The sequence below is a fragment of the Leptodactylus fuscus genome, chromosome 4 (assembly GCF_031893055.1).
Source record: "Leptodactylus fuscus isolate aLepFus1 chromosome 4, aLepFus1.hap2, whole genome shotgun sequence".
NCBI lineage: Eukaryota > Metazoa > Chordata > Amphibia > Anura > Leptodactylidae > Leptodactylus > Leptodactylus fuscus.
Genome location: NC_134268.1, coordinates 217,917,581 through 217,932,362, shown reverse-complemented (window position 1 = coordinate 217,932,362; position 14,782 = coordinate 217,917,581). Strand labels below are relative to the sequence as shown.

Genomic DNA, 14,782 nt, shown 5'->3' with positions numbered 1-14,782 from the left:
TAGTATGTCAGATTATTAGTCTTTCTGGATTATAATATACTATGCATTGCAATCACTGGATTATTAGCCTTTCTGGAATATCAGGCAGATCTGTACCCCAACATTAAAGCTCCCCCACAATCTGCTCCTGTGTTACTTTCCTGCCCTCCTTCCTGTTCCCATGTATACAATGTATCCCAATTGCTGGATTATTAGTTTTTCTGGATTATAAAATAGTATGTCAGATTATTAGTCTTTCTGGATTATAATATACTATGTATTGCAATTGCTGGAATTTTCTGGAATATCAGGCAGACCTGCACCCCAACATTAAAGCTCCCCCACAATCTGCTCCTGTGTTACTTTCCTGCCCTCCTTCCTGTCCCTATGTATACAATGTATCCAAATCGCTGGATTATTATTCTTTCTAGATTATCAAATGCTATGTAGTGCAATTGTCAGATTGTTAGTCCTTCTGGATTATCCAACAGTCTATATTGCACTTGTGGGATTGGGAGATTTTCTGGATTTTCTGTGCAACCTGCAAAAAAAAAAAACTTCCAGCCCCCGGAGCCACTCGTTAACCCCTCGTGTGCCGGATTCGCCTCCTGTCTGTTGTTTTAGGAAGTTAATAGAACTGGAGTAAAAACACAAGCATTTCCGAATTTCACTGTGAGGGTGAGGAAAGGTCAGAGTGACAGATCCCCTGGGGGGGCAGGAGGAGGAGGGGGATCAGGCAGCAGCCATTGTTTTCCTTATCAGGGGGGGTGGAGGGAGAGGGAAGTCTGATTGACAGTCAGAAATCTGATCCTGTGAAAGAGACAGAGAGCAAATGGGAGGGAGAGATCTCTCAGTAGTTTGGATAGGAGGCCCCTGGAGGAGAAGCAGAGGAAAAACCACACAATCCAGCTCTGTCACTGGAGCTTGCAGCCTGCACAGGGGGAAGTGCTGGGAATAATTAATGCTTTTCATTAAATTTTGCAAGGAGTTTGGTGCAAGCAGTCGCCATCAGGTGGGTCTTTTTGCAAGAACTTTTGTCTTTCCTGCATGCAATAGTCAGCCCTATGGCAGAATTCACATTGTAGCCTCGCTGCAAATCATCCTGATCGCCATTACTAGTTGTGCACACGTTTGCAAATCACTGATTCCCACTTCCAGCCCTTGGAAAGAGAGAGGGGGAGAGGAGAGTAAGGGGAGGGGGCCACCGGCCACTAACTAGCCCCACAATAGCCAGGTTGGAGGATTTCCTATGTGCCCTGTTGTTGTTGTTGCTGCTTTTTTCTGTCTTCTCCCCCCTCAGCTGAAGCCACAGCCTCCCATGTAAATGCAGCTGAGCTGAGGAGGGATTTATGAATGGGACTGTGGAGGGTTAATTAGCTATGCAAATGCACAAGCCTCTCATTCATGGGGATTTTTTTTTTTTTCTCTAAAGCCATCTTGTTTCCCTTACAGCTCAGATCCTGAGGAAATCACAAGATAAATGCAGGTTGTGACTTACAGAGAGGTGTAAATAGGATCTGCCAAGGATGGATGGATTTTATGATCAGCAAGTGCCTTACATGGTCCCCAATGTGAGTGGCTTCACTGACACCCTGACATCTTATCACTGACACCCCGACCATGTCTTATTACTGACACCCTGACATCTTACTCTACAACTTTACAAACTTCCTCTACTTTCCCTTTTCTCTATAGGGTCTGATACCTGACTTTACCCCCTGTTCCCTTCTGTAGGGTGCTGGTTGCTTTGTACAAGTTGCTAATAGTTTCCTATATTGCACTAATCCCTTCTAATAAACTCCACTAGTCCCTGTATATAGTGTATATGTAGTATATGGTGTCTGGTCTTGCATTACTTTGCTACATAGTATCGCTCGTTTCCTATGTCTTACTAACCCCTTCTAATAAACTCCACTAGTCCCTGTATATAGTATATAGTTGTCTTGGTCTTGCATTACTTTGCTACATAATATCTTTAGTTTCCTATGTCGTACTAATCCCTTACAATAAACTCCTGTATATAGTGTACAATTTTGCATTAGTTTCCTATGTTGAACTAATGAGGGGCTTATATGACATGGGACGCTAAGACTATTAGTTCATGCATCTTGTGTACAGTCTTGCATTATTTTGCTACATGGCCTCCTTACTATCCCAAGTTGCACAGCAAGGGGCTTCTCTACTAGGACCCCCATAAACCCTAATAATACCTGTATATAGTGTAATTGTTTATCTATATGGTACCATTAATGAATAGGGGTTACAGTACATCCCAATAGTCCCTGTATATAGTGTAATTCTTGCATTACTTTGCTACATGATATTCTTAGTTTCCTATGTTGCACTAAAGGCCATATATAGGAACCTTACAGTAGTACGTATGTAGTCTATGCGCTGCATTACTTTACTGTTATCCTTATTTTATGTTGCACTTCTATAATTTAGGCCCCCCTGTAGTACTTGTATATAGTGTACAGTGTTGCGTTACTTTGCTACATGTTAGTCTCCTATGTTGTATATAGGTTTGGTAGTATAACAGTCTTGCTCTATCTGACCCGTCAAAGGGTTAATCTGCGTGACCATAACTTTGTGTCGCAACAGCCCCAATAGGAAGTAAATGGAGTATCATAACATTTAGTCTTATGGTTACAAACGTTGCAAAAGCCTCCATAAGAGGTTATTACAGTGCAGCAACATTGCAGGCTTTCTATTATTTGTTACAATGTTGCGACCGTCTCAGGAAGAGGTTAATACAGTGCAAACATATTCTAATATTTCTCTTTTTGGTTGCTCCAGTGTTGCAGATGCCCCAGCAGGCTTCTCTCTGTATACTGGGAGTATATAATAAGGAGTATATAATGGGGCTATTTATGTTGCTATAGCTTGCTGAGTGTTTAAGCTGCTGCTTCTTCTTCTTCTCCTTCGCACCGTGGAGCTGACTTGGTCTCAGACTCTGGTTCTTGCTGTTTTTAGAATCAAAGTGGGACAATCTGCCATGAGAGAAGCACGAATAGCAGGAAAAGAAAGTTTTTAAATAGAGACCTGGCTCATGACTCAGAAGGTGAGATGTGTGGCGAGGATTCGGGGTGGATTGTGGAGATCTAGTCATTCATGGGCTCCTTATTACATGCCATATATCTCTATTATGATATGATATCTGCAGTCCTAACATGGAACATTGGGCTGGATCCTTTGCATCACACATGGTCCAAATCTCTTATGGTCTATGTATTCTATAGCATATATGGGAAAATCTCTATCCTGGTTGTGTATCTTATATTCGTCCTATATGGAATCTCACTATCCAGGTTATGACTATGTATCCTATATCTGTTCTATATGGAATATCACTGCCCAGTTTGTATCCTATATGCCGTATGTCCAATATGGAATATCAACTGTCCAGGTTGTAGCAGATATGTATCCTATATGGAATATCACTATCCAGGTTGTAACAGATCTGTATCCTATATGGAATATCACTATCCAGTTTGTATCCTATATACCGTATGTCCTATATGGAATATCACGATCCAGCTTGTAACTGCTACATATCCTATATACCGTATGTCCTATATGGAATATCAACTGTCCAGGTTGTATCAGATATATGTAATGTATATTCTGTATCTGCCATCCCTGTCCAGGTTACAACACAATCCATGCCCACTGTAATATAAAGAAATACTAAACTCCTCATGATATAGTTTGCAGAGATTTGCTATGCCAGACCCAATAACTTTCCCCCCTGCCCAATTAAGATCCATAGTAATATCTCTATATACACCTTGGATTAAAATGCAAACTATTGAACTTTTATCTACAGAGCTTTTCCAAGACCTGAGCCAGTTGCAAGAGACGTGGCTTGCGGAAGGTAAGAAAATTCAATAAAAAAAACTAAATGTAAAAGCCAAATGTATGTTACCCCCCAAGATCATGGATGGAGGGAGAGGAGGGAGAAGAAAAAAAAAGTCTTGAACTTGCTGTCTTAATGTTCAGCCCAATTAATTGAGCTTTAAAAGAGCCACCTCATGTGTCATGCATACATTAGAGAGACTGATGAGTTTGTCTTTGGGGACTCAGGGGCTGCTCTACCCAGTGTCATCACAAATTACCAGGAGAAATTGCTTCCAGCTCACAATCACATCTGCTTTTGGCAAGAACTAATGCAGCAAGACTTGGAAGTTGGGAGCCTCTCTTCAGGTTTTTAATTGCAATTGATCAGGTTTATATCAGTGCACCTCCAGAGACTGAATCCAGCCAGAACGGGGCTCGCGCTCGTCTTCTGAGCAGCACACATGACTCTTTGGTGTTCAGCTTTCTGATGGCAGAAATTGGTATCTGTGAGTTTAGGAGGACGGGATGCTTCAAGAATTGAGTGCCAGTGTCTTCTTCCCCCCTTGCGCACAGCATAGGACTCTAGGTGTGTATGGCTGGAATCTTGGGGGAAGCCAATTGTTACATTTTATTCTATTTTATTCCTTTTCCACATTTTATTTTGCATTTAATATTTTTTTTCTTTTTTTATCTTATTTTTATTTTTTGTCTAGATTTTTGTTATCTCGCCTTATTCTGCCTATTGACCCTGTAGGGAGAGTCTTGACTGTATTAGGGAGTTTATTGTCGATTTTTTGACCTGTTTTATGTATTTTTCTACTTTTTTTTTTCCTGTATTGTTGGGTTTTCTGAGTTGCTCCGGTCTATGCGGAGAGTTTATTGCTGCTTTTTATATCCATGTACTATATAGGATCACACAGAGACTGACGGCTGCTGGAAACTTTTTGCCGGTCGATTTCTTATCTTTGCAATTTTATTTTTATTTTTTATCGTGCATTATAATTTTAGGCAATTTTTTTTTTTTTTTTAATTGTCTAGATCTATTCCTATCCATACGTTACTCTATGTCTTGTCTATAGGATACACTTGGAACAAGAAGGTTCTGTAAGGCTGATATTTGTAGATTTTTTTTGTAGAATTTTTTCAAAAATTCCCTTTTGATGTCCAAGGTTCTGATGTATTTTTTTTCATGTGGTGTGAACAGTCTGAAGAGTATTCCATAGCCTGAATCTCCCCTGTAGCTCTGTACTGTATCCTGTATTTATGGAGTTTTTGTTATTTTTTGGACCCGGTTGTCCTATTATCGGAGGCTTTACATTGATTCCCACTTGTTTGCCTCGTATAAGATGAGTCGTCGAGCAGATGATTCATCAACGTGGCTGGAACACCTGGTGTCGACGTTACCTGTTGGGACAAGTCTTATTATAGACCTTGTGTATAGGGGAAGATTTTTTTGCAGGATTTCGCTTTTCTCTATTATTATTATGACGTCTTGGTTTGACAACTTTATGGCTGACCCCGACGTTCTAATTATCGTTACATTATATCTTGATGTATGATCTATATGGTCACCACCGGATACATTGTTGCTGTTTTTGACCTTTCGTAGTTCTCAAATTTGCTAAAAAACTGTAACTTTTTCAATCTTAAGATTGTGATCTTTTTGCTTCTTTGGGTTTTGTGGGTTTTTTTTTTGCAAACTTGCAACCTTGGGGTTTAGTATTGTCCTACTACTTAATAGACCTAGAGATTGTCTTCCCATGTTGGGTCATTGGGGCACCTTCGTACCTATAGATCACATACATGTCTCGCCAGCCTTAAGCCCCATGACCTTACTCTTCCACTTCTCCCCCTGCCGATACGACTTCATATCCTACAAAGAGTTAAACCTCTCTAATATCATTAGGCTTCCACTATACGATACGGAATCTGATCCCTCCATCTCCTTGTTAACCCATCCCCTGCCCCATAGGCTTACGCCGTCTTCTTTCCATAGCGATTGATTTTATTTTTTCCTTCTCTATTAGAATGCTGAAATTTTATCCCCCCCCCCCTTTTTTTTACCAGTTGGTTCCATAGATAATGTGGATACATGTAGGGTGTAGTAGACCAAAAACTACCCAAGTCCCCCCCATTGAACCAATCTGTTGCCCTCTATGGTTGAACTGTAGTATTTGTTTTATTTTCCCAACTTTTTGAAAAATTCTCTTTGAAATTCTTCTTTTCTCACCCCAAATTGTGCAAGTTGAGATGTTTTTGGGTTATTGACAGTGACTGTCTACCTGTACAGGATGGGCAGTTCGGTTCATACCCCATAGACCATTTGCGTAGGGTAGGGGAGGAGGGTTGACTCCGACTTGACTCCTCAATGGTCGATAAGTTTTTTAAAAGCTTGTAGTATCAACCATTTGGGAACGCAATATCCAGGTAGAGCGTCGATAACACTGCATCGACTCCGAGAGGTGTAAAGTTCTTGGTAAGTTTACTTTTTGATTCTTGAAGGAATTGGAGAAGATCCCTTGTACCCCATTGTCAGTTGTAGTCATTGTTACCCCCCTTGTCATTGAGTAGTCGGGGGGAACAAACGGGAACTAAGAACGATGTCAACTTTTTGAAAAAGTTTTGAACATTTTAATTTTTTTGCACTACCACTTGTGTACTATGTAGCAATAGCTTAGACTTTTTACAGTCTCCTTCTCCCAGTTTTTTAGCTTTTTGGGCTTTGTGTTTGCCGAAACGTAAAATTTTTCAAAAAATTCAAAAACTTTGGGTGCCTGCAGAAAAAAAATCGAATGATTGGGAAATTTCTGTAACTGTCCTGTATGAATGGGGCTTGCGGAAATCCATGCGCCTTCTGAAAAAAAAAAAACAACCCCATTCACATGCATGGAAGTCATTTCCATTTCCAAAAAATTTCTGCAGTAAATGTGAACATGCCTTAAGGCTTCTCTGTCAAAATAACTCTGACTTATTAGAGGCAAGGTTTCCACGATGATAATTTTTTTCTTTTTACGTCTGAGTCATAGTCAGGGAGCTCAGATTAGATCTCGCGTCTCCTAAAGGTCTTAAGTCTGTGAATATTTTGTATGTTTTTGTATTTTGTTTTTTATTTTTTTAGGTAAGAGATAGATTGACCTTATATCAACAGAAATCCCAAATGTGTCCATTTCATCCAATAGTTGGAGATTATTGTCTATGACCTGTCTCAATGTTGGGACAATTCCCAGACCCTAAAGGGCTAGACTTTTTGATTTTTGACTACTACCCCAGTTCATGGCCAACCGTTGACTTCTAGACAGTCTCGTGGGCTGGAGCCGTCGTCCAATAGTCAAAAACAATCAGTGTGTTACAAAAAGTTTCAGCATAGCCTTGACTTTTGGCTGGAAACATACATGAAGTTTTTGTGAACTGGATCCATATGGACGGGAATGTTTTCCCTTATTTATATACCCATGTATTTTATGTGCACTGGCTCAAAAAATTGCACCGAAACCGAACCATGTAGGAATCCAGCCTTGGCACTGTTTTGGACAATAGCAATATGGCGGTGTCATATGGTCCGCATAACCCATCCCAGCCACGGGTATGACCCCAATGTGACACATCATGGATCCCAATGATAGAGGCAGCTAGTTTGGGACCAAGGTGGGTACGGGATTGGTGTCTAGAATAGGGACACTTATTATTTTTGGTATTTTTGTCTCCATATCTGGACGGGTTATATTTGTATCAATACTTGGATTTTCACAAACCTTATCCAGAGGAATGGGAAAGTCGTGGAAACTTTTTGCGTTGAGTGTGACTATACGCTTCCAGGTTGCAGTGTTTACTTGTACACGGATGATCGGGGTCATTGGGCACTCGCTCAGGGCCGTTACATTGTGTTTGTTACTTGCCATGTTCTTCTATGAGATGGTAACTTTGTATCTATTTATGACACAAGTTCTAAAGGTATAAAGAATATTCCGTTCTAATGTCTTGTACGCTCGGCAGAGTGTGCAGGTGCTCTCAATAGGAAATGGGGAGTAAGCCGCCGCATAGGCTTTAAAGGGATCGGGCATGTTTAAATCCAACAACCCATTCCTTGCACCCCTGACAGAGAATTGGGAGGCCCCAATGTACCCCCATATTACCCCCCCGTATTACACGCTTGACAAGTCCCAACAAAATCGCTGGGTTTGGCGGTCATTCATCCAAATTGTATGGCCAGGTTGCCTTGACCCAATGGTAATGACTTGGGGACCCCAAACTACACCATCCCTTTAAGGGTGTAGGCACACACTGCAGTTGGGTGCAGAAAAAACTGCAATGGAACAAAACCCTCCCTGCCGTCTTCGGTGCCGTTTCTTAACTTTACAGGTGAGATTTTATTTACAGGTCTCACCTGCTCCAAAAACAGGGCACACAGTTTTTTTTTCCCATTGCAGTTTTAACTGCGCCATGTGCATGCGTCCTTAGGATGAAATTCCAAATGTTTAACAAGAAGATTCATCCACGTCTTTAGAACTGAGCGGTAAACAGCGGGACGTCTTCCCCGTGTGTCTTGTAGGTGGATGCGCTCTGTTGTCCTCTGTTATCTGCTATAGAGAATGGCTGCTCAAAAAACTGCAAGTGTGATTGAAGCCCTATAAGTGGTAGAGACACAGAGCGCTCTTTAGGTCAGAAAAACTGCATCAAAAACTGCATGTGTGATTCCAGCCCTCCCTAACATCTTGGGGCGCATTGACTGTACATACACGGTAGGATCCGTCAGTCCGCTGCTGCTTTCTGTTATCAGCCTATTCATGGGGCACAGACCCTGTGGCTCAAAAAACTGCACCAAAAACTGCATGTGTGATTATAGCCCTATATGGAGTAGAGACTCTGCAACACGGTGGCTCAGTGGTTAGCACTGCAACCTTGCAGCGCTGGAGTCCTGGGTTCGAATCCCGCCAGGTACAACATCTGCAAGGAGTTTGTACGTTCTCCTTGTATTTGTGTGGATTTCCTCCCATTCTACAAAGACATACTGATAGGAAAAAAAAATGTACATTGTGATCCCTGTATCCTATATCCCTATATGGGGCTTACAATCTATATTTTAAAAAAATACTGCATGTGTGATTGTATCCCTATAATGCCACCCTATAACCTACAGTATTGGGGTGCACGACTCTATAGCAGCTGCAGGATCCGTGCACAGAAGTTGCAGCTTTCTGTTATCAGTCTATTCCCATGGGGTAACGACACTGCAACAACTGCATGTGTGTGAATGCAGCCCTATCACTCGGGTGCGTGCCCCTTTAAGGAGCCTTCCCATTTCCTCCGCCCGGGTCCGTGTTGACTTTCGATGGAGTTTGACTTTATTTTTTCTCCTGGGCAGAAGGGTGTGATGGTGACGCGGCCGTGTGGTTGGCGCACATGGTTGATGGTGGACTTCTGTGTGTGTTTTTTTTTTTTTGTGAATGGAGGCAGAACTCCAGCCCTTGCTCGCTTGTCTTGAGAAATTGCATGGGATCAGCTGTCTCATTCACTGGCAGGCAGAGTGACTCATACATCTTCTGTCTTCTTTGGCTGCAGGTCATTGTTACAGTGGATAGAGCTCGTTTTAATTAAAACCTTAACCCTTTCCTTTCCCCGTTCCCTTCCCCCCCCCCCCCCTCCACCGGCCCCTTCTACGTTTTTTCCGAGGCGTCTTGTCAGGAGTCTCTTTGAGAGCTCCGTTATATTTCCTTGATTCTGTTGATTTAGTAAAAAGCGTGACATCTTGGGGGTGGGTTGGAACTGGCACGTCGATGTTAATCCAGCTCCCATCTCCACCTCCGCACCCGCTAATAATAAAGCGAAAACAGGCTTCCGATTCTATCTCCAAATAGCTATTAGCGCAGGATTATACAGCGAGAAACGAGCTGCGTAGACGGTAACGTTACTGTAGGTACCGCGGGTCACAGGTCAATGGCGGCGATTTGTTACTTTGTATCCGGCACTTGATACTTAGAATTCTTTAACCCTTTACCACCAACAGTTCCTGTTCTCATTGGATACAGTAAACGTGTAGTCACCAAACGTATTTCCTATCCATCCGTTTTTTTTCAGCACACGGACGCGTTCTCATGTAGCGGACCGGGAACCGATGAACTGGTTGCGATAGTCTTTATTTTGACCATGCAAGTTTATAGGGCTGTGAATTAAAAACGGATATGGGTGAGTCAAAGACCCACAGACCTATACGTTGATGAAAAACGGTCTGCGCACTTTTTGCGGTCCACAAAACGGTTAAGTCACATGAATCATCCATAAGCAAGGTTTTGTTCTGGTCTTGAAGGCTGCTTTGGTAGTGTTTGGAGGATGGCTCCGTGGTTAACCATTTGCGGTCCAATGGCTGTACCGCCTTTCTCATTTCAATAGAAAAATCTGTCCACAAATTTGGAAGCGGATAACCTTTAAGGGGGCCTCGACGTTCAGTAATAGGAGGGGGTCCCGTGTCCTGCACCCTATGTGGCCTGTCCCTGGACTTGTTGCTGTTTATCCTCTTTTTTTTTTTTTTTTTTTTGTGGGGGGGGGGGGGGCACGAATACAAAGATATGGCTGCAGTATACACTGACATGCTACGTGTCCCCTGTTTAACCCTTTGTGAACTGCAGCGCATCAGACTTACTGTTAGCACCTAGAAGCAACGTAGCATTGTTGATGGGCGGTTGGCAGCAGTGTACGCAGGACAAATAGATTTTTACATCTTATTAGTTTTATCAGGATTTTATAAAAAAAAAAAATTCTAAATTTTTTTTTTTAATTTATTTTAGGTTTTTGTTTTTGTATTTTTTTATAACTTTTTTTTTTTAGAATATTTAGTTTTATTATTTTTCAATTATATTTAGCTATTTTTATATTTATTATATATATATATATATATATATATATATATATATATATATATATATTTTATTTTATTATTATTATTATCCTTACCATATTTCTGGCCTACATGGTTTAGCGGTTAAGTTGTGGCGACCATAGAAGCGATAGACGGCCTAGACGACCCCACTGATGCTACAGTCTCCTCTAGGAATATATTCACATGTTGCAGATTTCTTGTAACACTTTCCATCCCTGACAAGTTGTTGCATCTTCTGGCCGGGCTCTTTGGTGACAAGGACAAGCCCCATTCAGATGTGGACTTACCCCAAGACTGTCAGTACAGGGGAAACGACACTGTATCACTTGGATTTTTACTGATATTTTTTTGCACTTTGATAAGCGGCGCCAGAGCGAGCACGGTGACCGCTGGTCCTCCTAGGACTCCATGTCCTCCATGCTTGGCTCAGGCCTGCTATAAGAGATCGGCTCTTGCAGATATAACATCCACTCTCATGGCCGCTTGATGACACCATTGGCTCCTTAGTGTGAATGATCATGGCTGGACTCTTTGGATGTGGAGTTCCCCTTTAAGACTTTCAGATTGTAGTGTGAGTTTTTCAGTGACCTGTCTTATATCGGTTAGTGGGCCCCGGCAGGACTCCTTACAGGGCCACATCTCATAGGAATATATAGTAATAAGAGGATATTGGTCACATGTGGGCTGCAGATATTTCCGGAGGTTCATAAGATGTGATCTGAGGGTAGACAAGTTCTCTGGACAGTGGCTGATAACAGGGACAATAGACTGGATCCACCAGCACATGGGGAAGGGTTTGGGTTCCCATTGCCTTGCACTGTGTTAGCCAGTAAGCCTGCTGCAGCCAGGAAGGGGTTAATCCGCAGCTCTGCCGCTTTCTTCTTCTCATTATTGTGATTGATGGCTATGTAATCCGAGGATGATGTAGCCGAGCATTTGGCAGCATTAACTCTGTTTGTGCCATGGACGTCCTAATGACTTGTTTGCATTACTCAGATCTGTCATTCAGATGCTCAGTGGCATTTCCCAAAAATGTCATTGTGGATTAGACGTCACCTAATGTTTGGAGAACTTTATTAATACTAAATATTCTGCTATTATAGATTTCTTTTCACGTTTTCTGAGATCTATCTATCTATCTATCTATCTATCTATCTATCTATCTATCTCTCCCATATCTATCTATCTATCTATCTATCTATCTATCTATCTATCTATCTATCTATCTCCTATCTATCTATCTCTCCCATATCTATCTATCTATCTATCTATCTATCTATCTATCTATCTATCTATCTATCTCTTCCATATCTATCTATCTATCTATCTATCTATCTATCTATCTATCTCCTATCTATCTATCTCTCCCATATCTATCTATCTATCTATCTATCTATCTATCTATCTATCTATCTCTTCCATATCTATCTATCTATCTATCTATCTATCTATCTATCTATCTATCTCTTCCATATCTATCTATCTATCTATCTATCTATCTATCTATCTATCTCTCCCATATCTATCTATCTATCTATCTATCTATCTATCTCTCCCATATCTATCTATCTATCTATCTATCTATCTATCTATCTCCTATCTATCTATCTATCTATCTATCTATCTATCTCCTATCTATCTATCTATCTATCTATCTATCTATCTCTCCCATATCTATCTATCTATCTATCTATCTATCTATCTATCTCCTATCTATCTATCTATCTCTCCCAGATCTATCTATCTATCTATCTATCTATCTATCTATCTATCTATCTATCTCTCCCATATCTATCTATCTATCTATCTATCTATCTATCTATCTCTCCCATATCTATCTATCTATCTATCTATCTATCTATCTATCTATCTATCTCTCCCATATCTATCTATCTATCTATCTATCTATCTATCTCTCATCTATCTATCTATCTATCTATCTATCTATCTATCTATCTATCTATCTATCCATCTATCTATCCTGATATAAGATAAAGATACAACTTCTACTACTTCCTCTCTCTATCCCCCTTTCTCTCTGTCCTCGTGACTCTACACCTCACATCATCCTCTAGCTCCGGCTTGCTGTACCCCCATAGTTTGGGCCCCCCTCCTCTAGAGTACCCCACCTTGCTAATACATTCGGGGTACGTCCCATCTGGTTGGAGAATTTCAATCTCCTTTTCTGACTCCCCTGTCGTGAACTTTCTGGCAACTTTTGCAGTTGTCTCTTTGGCATTGTTCTCCATCAGATCCTTCCATAGCCAAATCTTGTAGCGCTTACAGCAAAAACATTAGTACGTTAATGATGCGCACAATGACCCTTTATGTGACTGTCTAAATATCCAGCGATTCTATCCGATCTCTGCAGAAACAAAGCACAATGGGCTGTTGTACAGGGGCGCACAATCGGACGATTCACCGCCGAGCGTCTATAGATGGATGGAACACTGCTTGTGTGTGATTGATAGAGAGCGCCGAGTGTAACAATACATGGCTGTATGGCGTAGAACCTAGAGAGCAACAATGTAGCAGAGCTGGGGATAATATTGTGGCTCTGCTGACTGTCCGCCTGGTCACAAACTCCGCTCTGCTACATAGGAACGTCTATGGAGAACAGTTATATACCTGACATACATTATCTATCTATCTATCTATCTATCTATCTATCTATCTATCTCCTATCTATCTATCTATCTATCTATCTATCTATCTATCTATCTATCTATCTATGTATCTCCTATCTATCTATCTATCTATCTATCTATCTATCTATCTATATATCTCCTATCTAACTATCTATCTATCTATCTATCTATCTCCTATCTATCTATCTATCTAATCATCCATCCATCCATCCATCCATCCATCATAGTGTTACTTAGTATTCTCTTGATGTTATTCTATCTTTAACATTCCTGTTTTTTCTTCCCTTCTTGCAGCTCAAGTGCCGGACAACGATGAGCAGTTTGTTCCCGACTACCAGGCTGATAACTGTAAGTCCTCTGCCTCTCCGCCGGGCTCGGGCCCCTCCATTACTCTGCTATTAAGGAGCCGGCGAGATTGCGAGAGCTTCTTTATAACCTGCAGTTTATTCCTTCAGAATTTTCTTAAGTGATTGTTTGTATTCTGTGTAATGTAATGGAGTAAAGCGGGATCTAATGGAGGTCGGAGTTCTCTGCTATACCATTTGCAGCTAATGGGTCACTATGCTTGTATGTAGCAGAGGGGAATTTATCAGGTTAACCCCTTTTGGGTTAATGCATTAGGTTTACCTGCGGTGAGTGAGTTGTGTGCACACTCGGCTCTGCTACATCTGCCTGCTGCAGTCCGTCTTATAAGCGTGACCTGGGGCTGTGAGCGATGGTGGGAAGGACACTTGGCCCTTGCCCATTCATAAACTGTTGCCTTAAGGAGATTACATGGTTGATCGTCTTATTATATATATTTATATCTATGCCGGGTGCAGACTAAAAATAACCGCACAGAGAAGGAAGGGCGCCCATTGCAAAAGTCAGCATGCCCCGTCCTCCGCTCACACATCCCTCCATACTCTGCCCCTAGTGCTGGATTTACCCTGTCCCCTTGGTGACCCTGATGTAGGCGGATGGGGTGACCCCGGGGCGACTCCCTTCTTTACTCCTATGGAGTGAATGTCTTAGGGTCATATCCCCCTCAATGGTGGTTGGGGAGGGGGTGAAGCTTCGCTGGGGGCCTCTTTCTTCCTGATCTAGGGCTGCCTAGAGGTTACATTGTCATGGACGGAGAACTCACAGGCGGCAGAATGATCTAGAACTAGCGGGGAGATAGAAGAAACCAATACTGGGGACAACGCGCCGTCATGGAGCGATCGCCACATCTCGCCAAATACATGGAACGGCTGCATAATAATAATCCCTGGTCAGAAAGGTCAATAAAGTCAAACAAACTCTATCTATCTATCTCCTATCTATCTATCTATCTATCTATCTATCTATCTATCTATCTATCTATCTATCTCCTATCTCTCTCTATCTATCTCCTATCTATCTATCTATCTATCTATCTATCTATCTATCTATCTCCTATCTATCTCCTATCTATCTATCTCTA

General features: G+C 41.5%; 1 protein-coding gene across 2 annotated transcripts in view; it reads left to right on the top strand.

Annotated features, from left to right (window-relative positions):
* Window positions 1–835: 835 nt before the first annotated feature.
* ETV1 (ETS variant transcription factor 1) overlaps window positions 836–14,782 on the top strand; it is a 55,038-nt gene continuing 41,091 nt past the window's right edge. Inside the window, exons 1-5 of one of the 2 annotated variants that reach the window (XM_075271812.1) lie at window positions 836–991; window positions 1,432–1,550; window positions 2,953–3,040; window positions 3,806–3,853; window positions 13,633–13,686. In XM_075271812.1, coding sequence (XP_075127913.1) covers window positions 1,506–1,550; window positions 2,953–3,040; window positions 3,806–3,853; window positions 13,633–13,686 — 235 coding nt within the window. In that variant the 5' untranslated portion in view covers window positions 836–991; window positions 1,432–1,505. Of the gene's footprint in view, window positions 992–1,431; window positions 1,551–2,952; window positions 3,041–3,805; window positions 3,854–3,938; window positions 4,403–13,632; window positions 13,687–14,782 lie in introns of those variants that run through there. The other variant, XM_075271813.1, reaches the window with a different exon arrangement.